Source organism: Patella vulgata, chromosome 4 (genome assembly GCF_932274485.2).
Source record: "Patella vulgata chromosome 4, xgPatVulg1.2, whole genome shotgun sequence".
In the NCBI taxonomy this organism is placed as follows: domain Eukaryota; kingdom Metazoa; phylum Mollusca; class Gastropoda; family Patellidae; genus Patella; species Patella vulgata.
The window spans coordinates 74,088,507-74,107,279 of NC_065882.2; the positions used below are offsets into that span (position 1 = coordinate 74,088,507).

At 36.8% G+C, this 18,773-nt stretch overlaps 1 protein-coding gene across 1 annotated transcript; it reads right to left on the reverse strand.

The window, feature by feature from the left end:
* Positions 1-2,840: 2,840 nt before the first annotated feature.
* Positions 2,841-17,353, reverse strand: LOC126819793 (actinia tenebrosa protease inhibitors-like). The gene is made up of 5 exons (XM_056100300.1): positions 17,199-17,353; positions 13,899-14,067; positions 5,148-5,170; positions 3,455-3,629; positions 2,841-2,905 (listed from the first exon to the last, which is right to left on the reverse strand). The coding sequence occupies exons 1-5, from the start codon at positions 17,278-17,280 to the stop codon at positions 2,902-2,904; spliced, it is 453 nt and encodes a 150-aa protein (XP_055956275.1). The 5' UTR covers positions 17,281-17,353; the 3' UTR covers positions 2,841-2,901.
* Positions 17,354-18,773: the final 1,420 nt, after the last annotated feature.

The window sequence follows — 18,773 nt, forward strand, 5'->3', positions numbered from 1 at the left end:
GAGGTGTATACACCGCATCAATGTAAATTCTGTATAAACTTTAAATATCTTCAGTTATTTAACAAATATATTCATTAAAAGCCATATCGCTTTCACAAGGCACAGAATCGTCAATATTTAAGAGAAACAAATGAAACTGCAGACGCCTTTTGACATGTTGTCAGGGCCAATCTTTCATATAAAATGTTTTTAATAGATGTCGCATGCTCTCTTGTACCACGTTCAGGGCTATTATTACCCTAAAAAGATTCGGCCCTGAACCCAAATTTATGAAGGTTTTATAACCCTGCACTATTTTATGATAAAATGACAATTTTGGTTTCTAAATTAATCTTTTTTGGAAAATTAGTTCATGTGAAAATATACCCAGTGGCGTTAACTGGTCCCTTATACCATTTTCCGGAGTTCCACAAGATATTGGACTTAGATAAACAAAATTACATTTTTGATACAATGTTTTTAGTGTGTGGTGTTTTTCACCACAAGATATTGGACATAGTAAAACTATCAATTGTTTCAAAAATTTCTTCTCAGACGTCCCTATATCCCTGTGTGGTACCACATTCCACAAGATTTTTGACTTGGAATAATTTTGATAGGGTGTTTTGGGTCTGTGGTGTTTTTCACCACAAGAGTTCCACGAGATATGTTGTGGAATGTGGTACCACACAGCCATAAAGGGAGGTCTGAAAAGAAATTTTTGAAAAAAATAATTTTTTTTATCTAAGTCGAAAATCTTGTGGAATGTGGTACCACACAGGCATATAGGGAGGTCTGAGAAGAAATTTTTTGAAAAAAAAAGAAGATATTTTTCTAAGTTCAATATTTTGTGGAACTCTTGTGGTGAAAAACACCACAGTATAATATTTTGTAGAATATATTTTCCCAACAACTTACAAGATGATAGGATAAACTATTATTGTTCCAGCGAAATAAAAATAAAATGTTTCATAAATATTTAATTGTCCACTTTTCCAAACGCCCCCAAACGTTGCCATGTCTACCAGTCGGTGCATACAAGTAAAACCGTTAAACCTCATTTCAATTCATTTAATTTTACAAAATAAAACCATGTTAGTCTCTAGAACAGCTTTGTCGCAATGTTCACAACTATGGTCGTTTGGTTAGGGTTATCTACTAAACTCCAGAGGTGTGCTGTTACAAAATCTTGCATCACTTGCTGCGACCGTCCCATCGTGCTACTGATGGTATTTCCCTTCACATTTCTACCAAACATTCTTTGGCAGCAACTGTGCCTGTCCACCTATTCCCCGTCGCCATGTTTTACGAGCCCGAAGTAACGGGACACGACTGTAGAACATGGGCAAACGGAAACCGACAGGTTCTGTTACCACTTCCTGCTACTGATTTTGCATGTTTCAAGTGATTTATTTTATGTACAGGATTCGTTATACGTCACCTGATATATCACGTGACTGTGTCAAAATTGCGACGGATGGAAGTAGAAATGTGGTCAGATCTAAATATTAAGGCCATCTGCAGACTTCATCTAGATCACGAGTTGTAAACAGGGCTAGGGTACGTTATTGTTGCCGAGGATTGTGGGTTAGGGATAGACTTAGGGTTACAATTTACATCTCTTGGCCATGACGAAATATGCAGGTGGCCTTAATATTTAGATCTAACCGTAGAAATGTAAAGGCAACGACCATTCTCATTTGCTGTTCCCTCCAAGGTCTATTCCAATCGACTAATGTACGAATGGGAAAGACCTCGTGTCACATGCCATGTGTGCTCTCGAAAAACTGGGCGGAACCATCTGCTGCGGCTGCTTGTTTTTTTTTTTAAATCTATGATCGCATTCACTCATTTGCAAGCCCGGACAACGTTGGATAAAACCCATCGGGTGAAGAGTTATATGAAGTAAAATTATTAAGACGAATATGTCATTTAGAGACGAACTTGCCAAGGCAGCCATTCTAGGCATATTGTTTGAGACCAACAAATGATGTTTCCTCTGTGTGTAGGACAAAAACAATTTCCTTCCATGGAACCATGTATGATATCCGTATCCAGAGATCTGAACCCCTGATATTCTAGATGAATGTATAGTAACGCCCAGTTGACTACCCACCACGTTACAAGAATATATAGACCCCACCCACCACGTTACAAAAATATGTATATACCACCCACCACGTTCCAGCAAAGAATATGGTTACAGCACGAAACTGGAAAAATCCCCGAAGGTTATAAGATCCAGGAAAGATATGATACTGAATAACGTGCGCGTACTGAGGTCCTCGCCAGACTGCTATTACGTCCCTTGCCAGGCCCGTCCTGCACCACTGACAAGGTAGAACCACGGCGGACAAATCCGATGAACTTTCTCGGCTAACACCGTAAACGAACACGGGACCGTAGGGTAGGGTTAGCGAGCCAACGTTCTACACACTGAGCCATCATGGCCCCAGACAGCTATGGAAACACAGAAGTGCGTAAACAGAGGAATTTCTAATCAGCAAAAGGCACATTCAGATAAAACAATAAGGACGGGGCCCATTTCAGTACCGCTTTTGTAATTTGGGGGCGGGACGAATGGTTCAACGCGTGTGCTTTAAATCACAAGATATGTCATTGAGCCAAGTAGCCTGGTGTCGATTCCATGCCTGTACGTGACAAAGGTAGGGTCGAATTTCCCAAGGTCCTCCAGTTTCCTCCCACTACTAAAAACCCTAAGCGCTAGCGGACTTTTGAAATAAAGTTGAACCATATTATGCTAGTCCCGAAATGACCTACTTTGTGTTGAGTGGACGTCAAGGCCCATTTCAAGACCACTTCTTGAGAGATAAAAATAAAACACAGTAAAGATAGTCATGTAGATTTAAAACCTGTTTAACACTTTTATTCTGTTAGTGGGTTCACTGGATGCCGTCGTTTTTATCTGAAACAAACAAAACAATAAAAACATATTGTGAATAGAAAGTGTATGGTTATCAATCTGATGAAAACACAGATCCTATTTCGTTTCGTTTTTTATAGTTCAAAATTTCGTTTTACTTGTTTTTCTTTTTACACTGGGATCTGGAAGAGTTGTTATATAACCCGCGTTCTGGATGATGTGTGGGATTAGCCAATGAAACGTTTTGTTACGGGTGATTGGTTAATTAAATGTCATAGTGTCAAAAGCCCACCCGTATGATCTCGGACACGACCTTCGACTACAACCGGTCAGATCTTTATGTAGTCCAGGTCATCGAAAGTATAAAATAACGAAACGAAATATAGATCTGTATTTTAATCAGATTGTTATGAGTGGTGTGAATCCTAAAATATTTTTTTTTCGGATCAACCGTAGCAAAAGATCTGTGTATGGAATGTGTTGAAAGATACATTATGTATGATTTAGATAAAGAGGTGTGCGGTCCTGCTATAATAGCTAAAAACTATATTTCATAATAATACACCAGAAACATAACCAATTATAACTGACCTTTGACAAGCCTGTCGGCATTCATCTTCGGTCTCAAATCTGTTCTCATTTCCACCACAACCACCGTAGACAAACCAAATACAACTGTTAGTTGTTGGGTTATAATAATAGCTAGGCATGAAAGCCCTGCAGTAACCAGTCACTTTTGGCAACTGACAAAATTTTGGAACTGGAGCTAAAACAATATACGCATTAAAGGATAATATTGGTGTCAGTCATTATGTGATAGAACTGGTGTAACACGTTCCAGATATAATTTTAACACAGAGATCATTGCTACGATAGATGCGTTATAAAGATTTCAAAAAGGGAAGTGACGAACGCAAAAGGAAACAAGACTTATCCTTCTATATAACTGACTGAAGTGACGAGGGATAACAGATACACGGGCGAATTATTATATGTGACTGTGGGATGATATCTGACAATTAAAAAATAAATAAAATAAATAATTGACTCTCACTAGATAAGAAAAAATGAGAAAAATAGAAAAAGTCCGTGCATTACCATGTTTCTATTAAGTATAGAATGAATAAAAACAAGGGAATGTACGGACTATTTCTATTTTTCACTTATCTAGTGACATTCAATTACTTTTTTGAATTATCAGACATTCTCTCACAGCCTCACATAACAACTTTCGAAGGAATTATTAGTGAGTAGAAATTCGCCCGTATATCTGTTTTCCCTCGTAACTTCAGTCAGTTATATAGGAGGATAAGTTCTGTTTTTCTTTTGCTTTCGCCGCTTCCCTTTCTTGAAATCTTCATAACACATTTATCGTAGCACTTATCTCTTTGTTAAAATTATATTTCGAACGTGTTTAACCAGTTTTATCACATATGTGACGCAAGATTTTGACTGACACCAATATTGTCCTTTAAGTGCCACAGAAACATTTCAGATTCTTACATAAAAGTTTCAGCTCAAACATTGGAATGATCGCTAGATAAGTTTAATGTTGTTGTGTTGTTCACGTGGCTAAGTGGGTAAGACGCTGGCTCGCTAGCTTGGAGGTAGGGTGTTCGATCCCTGCATTGGCCGAGAAAGTTCATTCAGATTTTCCGGCGTGGTTCCCCCTTGTTAGTGATGCAGGGCAGAGGGCCAGGCAAGGACAGCTGTATAGTCCTTCGGATGAGACGAAAAACCGAGGTTCCGTGTATACATTGGAATGCACGTAAAAGATCCCTTGGCAGTTGGAATTAGATATAAGAGTAGGCGATAGTGCCGCTGCCCGGGCAAAATTTATCTCATAACACACTGTATGGCGTATGCCCGAATTCATTAGCCCAGCATAGGAGAACAGTAGGACGTTAAACCCCATTTCACTGCATTTCATTTCATTTCTTATCAAATTTCTGACTGGCGTGATAATCGTGACGATGGCTTACTACTATAAGTTTGGTAAGTACGTAGACATGACTATCCAGTGTAATTTGGGAACTTGTCGCCAGCCACATAAATGAAACGAAATTGTGATTAACGTTCCAGTTCTCTGCACCTATCAGGCTAACGAAGAAGGGCACATGTTCCTCTAAAATGTAGTATGACAGCCATCTTGGATCTTCAAGATTTGAGCCATACAAATACACGTATGTGTATTTCAGCCTATTCGCCACTTAGTCTAAAAATACATTTTCAGAGTCAAGGAATACAATTATACCGTCTAGTAATACCGTAATTAAATACATACCGGCAGGACTTCTAGCTTCAGGACTTCTAGCTTCACATGTTGTCAATAAGATGGTTACAGCAATGACCAAAGCGACTAAAGCTACGGTAAAACGCATGGTTGTATTTTATTATTCCGTCCGTCTGACCAACAAAATATTTCTACTGGATACGACACTAGTTTGTATTTATACACATATCCCCAAATGTTAAAAATGGCGAATCTGTTAATTTCGGAAACAATAAATCTGGTTAATGTCCGAAAGATAAATTTGAAGTGATAAATAATCACCGATAAAATTGTTCCTGTAATAATAAATAAATAAATGTGTCGGTTGTACATTTAACGAGTTCTAATTTCATTAAAAAAAATGTAATTCCTGAATTAATAAATGTCATATTAATAAGTTATCTATTATTAAAGAAATAAAACTGGCATTTTTATAACTTTTTATAACATAGGACAATTTGATTTAAACAATGATAAAGTAACAACAATTTGATCAGTGATTATTTCTCGCTTCAAATTTATACTTCGGAAATTAAGCAGATTTATTGGTTCCGAAATCCACGATTTTAAATACAAACAATTAGTGCCATATTGAATAACGGATAGAATAACACAACACAGCCATGCGTTTTACCGTAGCTATTCCTTTTTTAGTCATTGCTGCAACCATCTTGTTGCCAACATGTGAAGCTCAAAATCTCTCTGGTATGTATTTGGTTACTTGCAAGCGAATTATTGAAATAAAAATGAACTATGTTAGTCTCGAAATGACCTAGTTTGTGACGTGTGGACGTTAAACCCATTTTATCCCCCTCCTTCTCTGTCGCTCGCGCTCTCTCTCTGCTCAATGTTTTATCATGGTTTTGATTTGTTTTTTTTTTTTCAGAAACAAAACAACGTCTCGTTAACCCACTGAAGGAATAAAAATATTCTAACACAAAATATCTATGTTAAAGGCTCAATACCACTCTTGTTGTAACTGAATAATATGTCCCAATCTTTATTCTGGTCAACAAATTGTACTATTTTACAATATTCCAATTAATTGATTCTATAATTTCATCTTTACACACCTAATTTAAAAAAATGGAAAAATTCAACTAAATGATTTGAAAAGCCTAACGTAAACCTTTTCAAATGTGACTTGGATTTTAAAATATTTTGAACCCTCTGGACAAGTAAAATAGGATGTAATGGATAATTTAAACAACAGGTAGGACACTAACACATCTACTGTCTGTTCCAAGAGATACTCTGACTCTCAAATTCCTTGCCATTTCTTCAGTTTTAAACGGCCAAAAATTGGTGACATACCTGAAATTGTCATCCCGTAGCTCACTTCGTCGAGCCCTAAAGCCTAAAAGTTCGATAAGATCCACTCTCCTCTTGGAAATTTCACATATTTCGACATCGTTTCTTTCCCAAAACATTAACATTATGAGTGCGTCTGCGTAATGGGAGACTTGCATTTCGCGTATAAGGTAGACAGGTATCTCCTAATCGGGTACATTCGGTTAGAAATATATAGTGAAGGAAAATTCGCCCATTTCTTTTGCGGCAGTAATACTTAGGTTTCAGACTGTGGATCATGTTTTTTGGTAGGATTAATATTATGTTCTGTTTTAACTCGCTTATTTTGCTGAAACTGTGCATTAAGTCACTCGGTTTTGGGGAGTAAGGTCTAGAGATATGACATTTTTATAAATATTCAAAATATATTTGTCCAGACAATTTTCCTTTGGCCTTGCAGTTTTTAACCTATAAACTAAATAATAATTATCCCACTGACACAGAATCAACGGCATGGTATACATGTTGACACTATCTATAATAATAATTAATACAAAATATTATCGTATCGCAAATTAGCTGATATATATCTGGATAGTGGATAGTCCTCGTAAATATGCAGAGCAAGGCGGGAATCGATTTTCGTACTCAGTTTTCCCGCAAATGTTATTTAACTTTTTTATTTTATAATATTTGTATTCTAAACATTTATCTACACGTAGGGTTGATATATAACATCAACCAAATATCCATGAATCATTTTGAATTTTTGCTATTTCTGAGAAATAGGGAGTTTTGTGGGAGTCACTTTTCAAAAGAATAAAATATTGTTCTATTTTAATGACATTTGCTCGATTTGATACTGCAACTGTAAATTATTGTAACATTCTTTTAATTAGAAATGGCATCATTTTGGCAAAATTGGTACTTTTAGCCCTTATTAAACAAACTTTAATTTTAAATATACCTGTTTGTTCATAATTAAATTTAAAAACTTTAATTCCACATATCGAAAAGCACAAACCACTGCGAACATATGAATATATCAAAAGATAGTTTGTAACTTTATGCAATTGTCCAAAGTACCTTTTTACTTTGTTTACCCAAACACATCTACAGTGATTTTGAAAAAAACCCCAACATATTTTCAACCCTTAAAGCAAACATGTTTTTTTCTAAAGAGTGTTATTCAGTGCCACTTAATAATGATGTTTACTAATTTCGTTTAAGTAATATTGTGTAGATATACGACCAAGCTATCAGAAATGGCAATTTCGCCTAAATAGTTAACACGTGTAACATGCTCATGTGAATATGTTAAGTGACGTCCGTTAAAGGATTACGAGCACCGGTGAAACCTGTCATGACTGCATCGCAGTTAAAGTTTTCCATAAATCTTCGAAAATATAACCCCTTGAATAATTGATTATTGTTATCTACAGTTTATTATTTAAAGATGAAAATTACGCGAGATGTCAAGGAATTTACCAAACTATTATGTAGTTATTTCGAGAAACAGAATTATTTACTCCCCGCAGTGTTTCATTTGAATAGATCTAACCCCACTTAACACTGCTGTAATGGAAGCAAATTTCTGTTCCATATTATGACTGGTCAATAGTCCGATTAACAACCAATAGCTAACTGCGTAAAAATTTCATTAGGCTTTCAGAGCTCCAAATTGGACCAAATATATTTACATAACGTTACGTCATGAATCAAGAAATTTACGCCCAATTAACCAGTACATAGCCAAAATTGCAGAACAACTTATTGCGTGACAAACGAGGCTGTCAAAACGGATACGATATAAACAATACTGTTTGGGGTCGAATAATACTTTCACCGTTTTTAATATCTTAAATCACTGTCCAAAGTTTCAGGGAAGACCCCAGATTAAACGAATCGCTGTGATGTTGCTCTACTTGGGATAGATTTGATTGAACAGGAAAGAATAGACACACTCCCGCAAAAGCTCAAGTATAAGAAGTCAATCCAGCAATGGCCAGAAAGGGATTTCTCGAGACAATAGCTTCAGGAATATGTGTTCTGCGTTGCATAACCTTGATTGAAGATATGAAATGAAATGATGTAATTGATGTTTAATGGCACGCCAGCATCAACCGGGCGCAATCTGGTTAATAATAAAACACAGATCTTATTTCGTTTCGTTTTTATAGTTACAAATATTTTAAACTTTAACGCAAATTTAGAAAATAGCCAAATTCTGGCTGGGATTACTGAGCAAAATGGCCATACACTATATTATACGTGCGGAAAAAAAAGCTAGCCACCAATTAATTTTCGTACGTTAGTTACGTACGCCGAGATTAGATGTAGGGTACTGGAATCTGTTGAGGTTTGCCGAGTGGTAGAGTAGGCCATCGAAAGTATAAAAAAACGAAACGAATTATAGATCTGTATTTTAATCAGATTGAACCGGGCGATAATACGCCAGACATAATTATTGTATAAAAATCGCTTTACTTTTGTTGTAGGCTTCACGAGAAATTAGGTTACATATACATTTAGTCTAATCATTGCTCCATCCTAAATTCAACTTTAAATTGTCTAAAGGCAAAGTCGTAAGCAAGGGAATAACTTATATTAACTATGCAATCCGCGATTACTTTTGCATATTATGGACCAAGTTATTGTGTACGCCTATAGCCCCCTTCAAAATTTCCATCACATGCAGTTTAGGATAAAATTTGTACGCAGTTTATATGAATATCAAAACGCTACAGCCCTCGGAGCCAATTAAATATTCAACTCAGTTGGACAAACAGCGGTGGTCATGGATTCCGTAAAAATAAAAGTTATATTCTACAGGGCCGAAACAACTTCCTTGTCATCCAAGTAGACCGAAAGGACTCGAGCCAAACCAACGCCCCCTCCCTCTTCGACTCTTCCGGATAACTAGGTCAAACATGGCTGATGTTCAACAGCGGGATGTAAACAAACTATGATTTTTCGTGAGAGAGAGGTTATATAGCTTGATCTGAATTTGGTTTCCTCGTGTAAGAAAGTAATGGGATGGCAATTCCAGGTATGTCACTAAGTTTTGGTCGTCTAAATTAAAAATTGAAGAAATGGCAAGCAATTTTCGTGTCGTAGTGTCACCTGGAACAGACAGTAGTACTTAGAATAAGGCTATTATTTTTTTCTGGAGCTGCCAAGCCAGCAAGAGTGTTATTGTCCCTTTAACTAATTGTATTTTATTTTTTATGAACGGAACATAAACCGTTCAAGGTATTTTTTTTTTATCGAACTGGACATATCTCATAAACCGTCAAGATAATTTTTATCGATCGGAACATATCTCATCAACCGTTCAAGATATTTTTTATGAACTCACGTCAATCTATTACATTCTACCGTTTGTTAAATCGACCTCCCTCGGTTGAATATTTTTTCCCCACATGTGTAATTATTATTCCTTGGAACATCTAAGAAACCAATCAGGATATTATCTGTATAACACTTTATGATTGAGAATCTGGGATTGATTGATACATCTGACACTGATTGATAAATCTGAGACTGATTGATACATCTGGGCGGGGTCGATACACCTGGAAATGATTGATACATCTGGGACTGATTGATACATCTGGGTCTGATTGCTAAATCTGGGATTGATTGATACATCTGGGATTGATTGATACATCTGGGACTGATTGATACATCTGGGAAGGATTGCTAAATCTGGGAATGGTCGATACGCGGGACCAGTGGAGGAGGGGGGGGGGGGTGATATTAGTGGTTGTTGATGTACATTCGAAATGAAATGAAATGGGGTTTAACGTCCTACTGTTCTGCTCCTATACTGGGCTAATGAAGACGGGCATACGACATGCAGTGCAAATTCATCAAAAGTAACAATTACTAAATTGCGTAGTATCTTTGCAACGTACGGTTTACGAATCTCTGACAATGGTTCGTGTTTTACTAGTGAAGAGTTTAAGACTTTCCATTGTAAAAATGGGGTTCATCAGTTATTCAGTTCACCCTATAGGCATAACCCCAGTTCTAATGGTTTAGCAGAACGTGCAGTAGAAACCGTGAAGGATTGGTTAAAGAATAATAAACAAGATACACTAGATGATAGATTAAACAGAGTTTTATTTACATATCGCATATCTGTACACGCTACTACGGGAAGGTTTCCTGCAGAGTTACTTATGAAACGTCAGTTGAGATCTCGTCTTGATTGTGTGTTTCCAGATGGTAAACAAGAGAGTCAAATTAAGTCACGTGATAAGAAGGTTAAGCTTCGAAACTTTCAAGCCGATGATCACGTTAGTGTGAAAAATTATGGTAATGGACATAAATGGGTATTAGCTAAGAATTATTAAAGTTGCAGATCCGTTATCGTATCAGATTCAAACAACAGATGGGAGAGTCATGAGACGTCATATTGATCAGATATTATTACGTCATGCATCTGATGATGAAGTCGTTGAGCCAGTTGTGGATCCGGTTCCTGATATTAATATTCCAATGGATAAACTTGTGCTAAATCAAAATCAATTGTTCATCATGGTGATTCCAGATGATGTATCACATTTTCCTGCTCGTGTTAGGAAACCACCTGCTTACTTAAAGGACTATGTTGTTCATAAATATTTAGTGACTTTAATGTTCTTCTGTGTTAATGATCTTTTTATGGTTTGTAGGTGAAATTGAGCTGTTTTTTAGATTACGATTAATCTTAGGACGAGGAAACGTAATAAACTAGGACTTCAACAAGAGTTTCCTCCCTTACACTATACTATGCATTGTGTATTGATTGTCATAATAAATAGAAGGCGCATGGAGTTAGCTTCGCAATTGATATGTCTTTTTTTTTGTTTTGGGCCTTATAACTTTTTAACTTATGTCTGTCACCACTCGACTACCCGGCAGAGGAGCGTGTGTGTGTGTGTGGGTGTGTGTGTGAGAGTGTGTGTGTGTGTGTGTGTGTGTGTGTGGGGGTAACAATTGGAATAGAGGCCAAAAGAACGCTTAATATCAATCGAAAGGTTATTCCTCCAATGACCCCTGTGTTTCACACCAAAATTGAAAAGGTCCAGTTAAATACTATGGTCTCTATCACAATGTTTTCGTAGACAATTGATTATCGATACGATTCGTCCTCACATGACACCCATGCTTTTAACCAAATTTAAAACTGTAGCTTCTATCATATCCAGAAAGTATTCAGCAAAGAGGAGATAACTCTTGAATGGAAAGTCGCGGGATGCTGTTTGTCGATAGGATTCATCCCATGTCCCCAGTGTTTCCAACTGGATAAAAAAAAATATGTTAAAAGCTGTGTCTCTACCGTAAGGGTTTCGACAAGCGGAGTAGTAACCCCGGAATGGACAGTTTGGGAAGGATGAATATCAAAAGGATTCACCCTCTCATGACTCCAATGCCTTCCACCAAATTTTAAGATACACTGTAAAAATCTGTATCATCTATCGCGTTTACAAGGGTTCTGGCAAAGGGGGATTACTCCGGAACCGAAAGTTGAGCAACGCTGAATATCAAAACGGTTCATCCTCTAATGGCCCCAATGCTTCACACCAACTTTGATGACTAATCCGTCAGAAATTCAGAATCACCTTACAAATAACCAATTTAACCTGCCATCGACAAATCAGTTTACAATAAGCATAGGTCCCAAAGTTATTCTGGTTTCCCTATCAACCACTGGAGATAAACCTAGTAGTCTACAACTGCCAGCTGATTTTAAGTCATAATAATAGCGAAAACATGTTTTGTTCATCGCATTACAGACCATTGTATGGTGAGCTAATAGAATTTTTATGGACCCAGCCTTTGCATCGCCACCGTAAACGCCAATGGACTGTCTCGTGAGGGGCATTTCGTCATGACGCCACACTCTGATTGCGATATCTGTGACTTTCACTTGTTTATTATAACCACACATTAAATGTCATACATCGACTATACTAATAACGCATAGAACATACAGTGTGCATAACACTTACAAGTCAGACTGTTGCCATAATGCCTAGCACTTTCCGTCACGCCTGTTAGATTGTTGACTGAAGGACAGGGGCGACGACTGTATACGCCCAAAACAACGCGCGGGCGTTAAACGATAAGTCATGGAAACACAAAATTAACTGGAACGGTTTATGAGATATTCTCCAGAAACGTCGGGAGGTCGGGCAGACGAAAGAATTGGTGGACGGAGCCCATCTCAATACCACTGAACCACTCATTCAGTGCGGATAAAAATAAAAACAATTAATAAACATACATCTTTTGCTAAAACATTTATATCAATTTTATTCTGTCAGTGGGTTAACGGGATGCCGTTGTTTTTTTCTGAAACACAAACAAAAATCTTAAATAAGCCGCGAAAAAGTTGATATTTTCATGAAAATGCAAATGAGTCTTTAATAAACAAAAGAAAAAAAATAATATTTTTTTTTTACAAAATCTTGAACACAACAGTAACGACAGAAGATGAAGCGAAAGGTCTTTACACCATGTTTATAATGTCTTCAACGTACGGAGGGTCTGGGTCTGTTGCAACATTTGACAAAAACTTCCATTGCCCATGCGTAACTGGGAGTTTGGTTATTTATGCGGTTGATTATCCAGTAAACTTCGACAAGTTAAGTATGAGTTGCGCCCCTTCTCGAAATAAATCCCATATTTCATGCATTAATATAATAAAACAAACACGAATCGTGACGACGAATTAGGATTAATTTAAAAACATAGATATGGTCCATGAAGAGGGAATTTTTACAATAAAAAATTAAGTGAGTTGAATATTGAACCGGCAATGCAAATGGATTTTTTAAAATTAATTTCAAGGGCGTCGACATCTTGTTTTAGGGCCAGTTACCTCCCTTAGACGTTGTTCATGGTAATGTAACAGACCGGATAATTTAGGCCAATGACCTATTATTCTCAAATGATGACAACCCATCCAGACTATTATTCGTAGAGTATTTGTCTGAATGATAGAGACTACGTCTTGTCATACACAAGGTAATTATAGAACAGTAGTTCGCGTAACGCTGTATATCAATAGATGTAGTATAGACAGTGTTTAGCACAGGGGGTATTGTTCTACAAACACATTTATGGGAAATAGTGGTCTTCGTCTTATCATAACGGTTTCTTTTAAGTTACAGAATGAACACCCTGGCTACTATAGAGCTGACAGGCATTTAAAGCTTTGTGGATAGGTTTGGGAAACAAGGGGGATAACTAATTATATTAATCAAATATTGACGAAACGACATAAGGATTCTCGTCGTGTCATAATACAAGTTTTCCAAAACTTCGATAAAAACTATAGCCTCTACAAGAAGTGTAAACAGTTTGGAAAAAGGGGTTCTAAAATGCTAATCAGAAGTGTTGAAGGACCGACGGACAGAAAAGGTGGTTACAATATACGCCCACATTAACACTTTAGCGTATACAAAAAGCAAGTAAACCTACCACCGACACTTCCAGCGACATTCAGCATAGGTCTCAAAGTTATTCTCGTTTCCCCCACAACCACCATAATTAAAAATAGTACATGTCATTGTTCTTATGTCGTAGTAGTACCGTGGAACATAATTTTTACAATGGCCCAACCCTTTTGGTAACTGACACGCAGGGTTAACTGTAATTAAAACAATATAGAAATTAAATGCCTGAGAAATAGAACGAATAAATTTTATTTCGTTCCAGTAAATCAGGACGTAAACTCTGATTTTTAAGGAAATCTTCAATCCCGACCAAAAAGATGCATTTTTGGAATTTGGCGAGGTTGGCAATATGGCCAAACGAACCCACCGTTCAAATAGCTTATCTTTGAACAATTTTGAAATGGTCGCTATATTTTAATACCCCCGTCAGACTGGGGCGGCGTCCTTACTGCGCTGCTACGGTGACGGAGAATGGTCTCAGAGCGCGTCAAGATCGCCATAACCTTAGTACTGCCAATAACCGCTCATCCAACCTTGTAAGGCAACTGAATGTTTGTCTGCAAACGCTGTGTTGTGCAGGACTAGGATAAAGGTTGCCATGTGTCTTCTACACAACATTAATCCATTATATTGATTAAACTATATCCTAGTCCAGCTCTGAACGTAGGTCTCATTACACTCGCCTCTACGTCTAGGGAACGTGTTATTGAAGCCTTGGCGAAAAAGTTTGGCTTCCCAGTCAATTTTACTGGGCAACTTTTTACTGCGAAACGGTCGCGTGTCAGTCCCTGTGAACGCCTGAACAATATAAATGAAAATCTTAGTGAGAAAATAAAACCTTGTTTACCTCGCTAGAGTCAGTATGAGCGACACAACACGCTGTTAAAAAATACGTCTCCGTCTTCTAACCGATTTGGCGGACATCATTGAAAGGGTAACGCACAAATTTAAGAACTCGGCCATATAAGATGAAACGAAATTTAAGTAAGCCTGGGAGAAAAAAAATTAAATCTTTGAAAAGTTGAGAATCTTCAGTGATTTATTGCTTTGCCTAGCTAAATTACAATAATTTACAATCAAATTCTTTGAAAAATCCCAATTTTTTCGCACCGGGCTTACCTAAATTTCGTTTCATCTTACATGGCCGAGTTCTTAAATTTGTGCGTTACCCTTTCAATGATGTCCGCCAAATCGGTTAGAAGACGGAGACGTATTTTTTAACAGCGTGTTGTGTCGCTCATACTGACTCGAGCGAGGTAAGCAAGGTCTTATTTTCTCACTAAGATTTTCATTTATATTGTTCAGGCGTTCACAGGGACTGACACGCGACCGTTTCGCAGTAAAAAGTTGCCCAGTAAAATTGACTGGGAAGCCAAACTTTTTCGCCAAGGCTTCAATAAAACGTTCCCTGGACGTAGAGGCGAGTGTAATGAGACCTACGTTCAGAGCTGGACTAACTATATCCACGACTCCTCCTTTAATCGAACTATATTTGTTCACAATCATAACATAAACAATACTCACACTGATCAGCAGTGAATATTTGCTAGGCCGCAACCATGGAGGTGTATACATCTCTATGGCCGCAACAATCACTGATAAGGATGACATTGATGCGACTTAATGAGCCCCAAATATTAACTTTTTTCCTCCGATAAATTAAATTCTAAAACTTTTTTATGTATTAGAAGAATAAATACAGACGTTTGACGTATTTGTAGGTAGAAATTATTTCCAATTTAGTGTAAATGGATATTAAAATGAGTAAAAGGCGCCATTCTGCCCGAATCAGTAAGGTCTTATGTAAACAATGCACGCGTCATTCAGCCAATGATTGACGCCGCGTGATGAGATGTCACGTGTTGAAGGCAGTCATCTTTTACAGAGATATTAGACGATTTTCGTAATCCTCTGTGAAACAGATTGAAAAATACTATCTTCTACAACCCACAGAAGTCATCACTGGCAAGGACGAATCGTCGTATCACAGAACTACAACAATCTGATTAAAACACAAATCCAATTTCGTTTCGTTTTTATAGTTCAAAATTTCGATTTTACTTGTCTTTACTACACTTGGACCTGGAAGCGTTGTTATTTAACTCGTGTTCTGCTTGAAATGAGGAGTCAGCCAATCAAATGGTCTGTCGAATCGAGCGTTTGACCTTTTTTGCGCGGAACTGTGGGTAGACATTAGCGGCAATAGAAATCAAAACAAAGCAAAAGTAGATAAAAAATACATGGCGGTTGCTAATTGGTTAATCGAATGACTGACGTAATCGGGTCAAATGTCGCTTGCTTGGTACCTGACGTCATAGAACGTGAACTCCCACTATAACTTGTTAGATCTACATGTAGTGTAGGCCATCGAAAGTATAAAAAATGAAACGAAATATAGATCTATATTTTAATTAGATTGAGAACTACGACAAGTGTCTGCCCTATTATTGGAAGTGTATTGGATCAACAACACAATTAAAGATATATTCCCGCGTTCAATTCAAACTTTGTGATTTGATGATATAGTTGGACTAAAAACATATTCAAAGTAACCAATCTATTAAAAATTTGCTTCAATTCCCTCTCAAAACTTTGTATTCACCGGGGATACCTATAGCTATAAGTAAGCTGTTGTTAGACGCAATGTCTGTCAACTTAGCTTCATTGTTGGAGGGTCCATTTTTCAGCATGGATTTATCATTACTTACTGTACATTTACCATACATATTGAGGCCTGAGTGAATTCTTAATTATTTCTTCTTTTACCGCCGTTTGTACGTTGACACCCCTCATTGTTCCCAAAACCGCCTAACCATATGATCAAGAAATAACAACCGCTCCCTCACTTAAGCTGGCACACAATAAGCTGGCACACAATAAGCTGGCAGATAACAGTCGCGTTGCCAGTTAGTGACACCCTGACAATTTTGCCCAGTGCTTGCCCCATGGGCGTTTTTCGGGTAATCCAGTATTTTTCTAGTAAGATTGGGTGTCCATACCTTCCATATATACCAAATTTGACATACTTTTATTTGAAATAACCACCCGATAAATACTTTACTTGGAAAATATCTTTAAATGAAAAAATATTGCACCGTATATATAAACTAGAGTCTAATTAAATATCATTTGGCTAAAACAGAAAAAATAAGGGTTTCCTACTTGAAAGTAACTCTAATATTGAATACATATAAATTAAACAATTAATTTGTCATTGAAGTTTGAAAGTAAAAGGTATGACCTGTCAAGTGATTATAATCGCCATTTTCAAGTCGGAAATTCGTATTTACCGAAAATACCGTAAATAACATAACCAAATACATACCAGGGAGTTGTTTAGCTTCACAAGTTGTCAAAAAGATGGTCGCAACAAAGACTAAAACAGCTACAGCTACGGAAAAACGCATGGTTGTGTAGTATTATTCCGTACGTCTTTTGGTACACACAATGTATGATGCTTATTGTTTGTATTTATAAGCTCAACCCCATATCGTTAAATCTGGCTAATGTCAGAAAAATAAATTTGAAGTGAGAAATAATCACTGCTGAAATTGTTTCATGTTGTTACAAAGTTATAAAAATGTCATTTGTGTTCCTGTAATTTCTCCATGTATTCACCGGTTCTCATATTATTTAAATCTTTTATTCGCAGAAATGTTAAATTTAATTGTCATTTTATTCCTGCACATGTAATAATAGATACTAACCGTTATAATACACATTTTACGAGGGGCTAAAAGAGGAGAGGGGGTGAGAGTGCAGGTGTGCATCTCGAGGATCACACTATTAAACATACATTATCCAAGAGCTAAATCTGTTTATTGCAGGCCTTTCTTTAGGCCTGAAATTCTATACAAACTATTAATTAGACATTTAATAACATGAAAAGAACCTAATCAACTCTCGATGCCATCTGATGTGTTGGATTTTCACTGGATTTGAATCCGATCTACTGCTCAACGCTCATTGGTGATTAATGCAAATCGTACCGACTTTAGTAATGATGATCGAAGCTAGAACTAAAATTCAATCGTTAATATCTCGGTTGAGAGTGGTGCAACTTGACTGAAATTGTCAGCATATTCCCTTTACATTATCTAGTTTTTAACTATTATAGTGAGAACTGTCAGCTCTTTATCTAATCTTCCATAATGTCCCTTTAATAATATTAATAAATATAATTTTATAAACATCAGCTGTCTCCTGTTCGACTCCACAAGTCCATCAGTTTATTGATATGTCAAACAGATTTTAATCTCGATTAATTAGTATTTTATTTTCAGTATTGTGTTTAACTTTGCGTATCAATGTTAGTGTATGTATGATTGTAACTATATATATACACAGTATATAGTTTGCCATTTTAACTGTGCATAAACACCCATTTGTTCCTTTGTATCAGTGGTTCTCAACCCTTTTTTGCCAACGACACACCTCGGAACACATGAAAAAATAGCGGCACACTTGGTTAAATATATATGAAAAGCATTGGAATTTTGCAAAATAAAAACATGGCAAGTCATAGACACAAGACTAGACATAGACACATAGAATGACTCAAATTAAATATAGAAAAACGCAGCTATGAATTTACCAGTAGACACCAGTGAATACTCAATTGGGATCACGTGGTTTTTCGCATTTTCTTTGTGTGCCGTTCATTTCGCGGCACAATTAGGAAGATCTTGCGGCACACTGGTTGAGCTAGGGAGAGGGGTTTTACATAGGCCTCGACTGTTGCCCAATCCCATTCAGACCTCCCGAATAAAAATATTGTTTTTTTTCTTCTCTTTATTTTTTAAAAGAAAAAATATAACAAGATAACAATATTATTCCATTGTCCGCATCAATTTATTTGTCAATTAAAAGTCAAATCTTCTCAATCTATACGACGAGAGAG

Coding starts and splice junctions, on each gene's coding strand:
- LOC126819793 (XM_056100300.1), bottom strand. CDS start 17,280: ATGCGTTTTTCCGTAGCTGTAGCTGTTTTAGTCTTTGTTGCGACCATC. Junction 5,171..13,898: donor TGTCGCTGGAAGTGTCGGTG/GTAGGTTTACTT, acceptor TGAAGCTAGAAG/TCCTGAAGCTAGAAGTCCTG. Junction 3,630..5,147: donor TGAAGCTAGAAGTCCTGCCG/GTATGTATTTAA, acceptor ATATTGTTTTAG/CTCCAGTTCCAAAATTTTGT.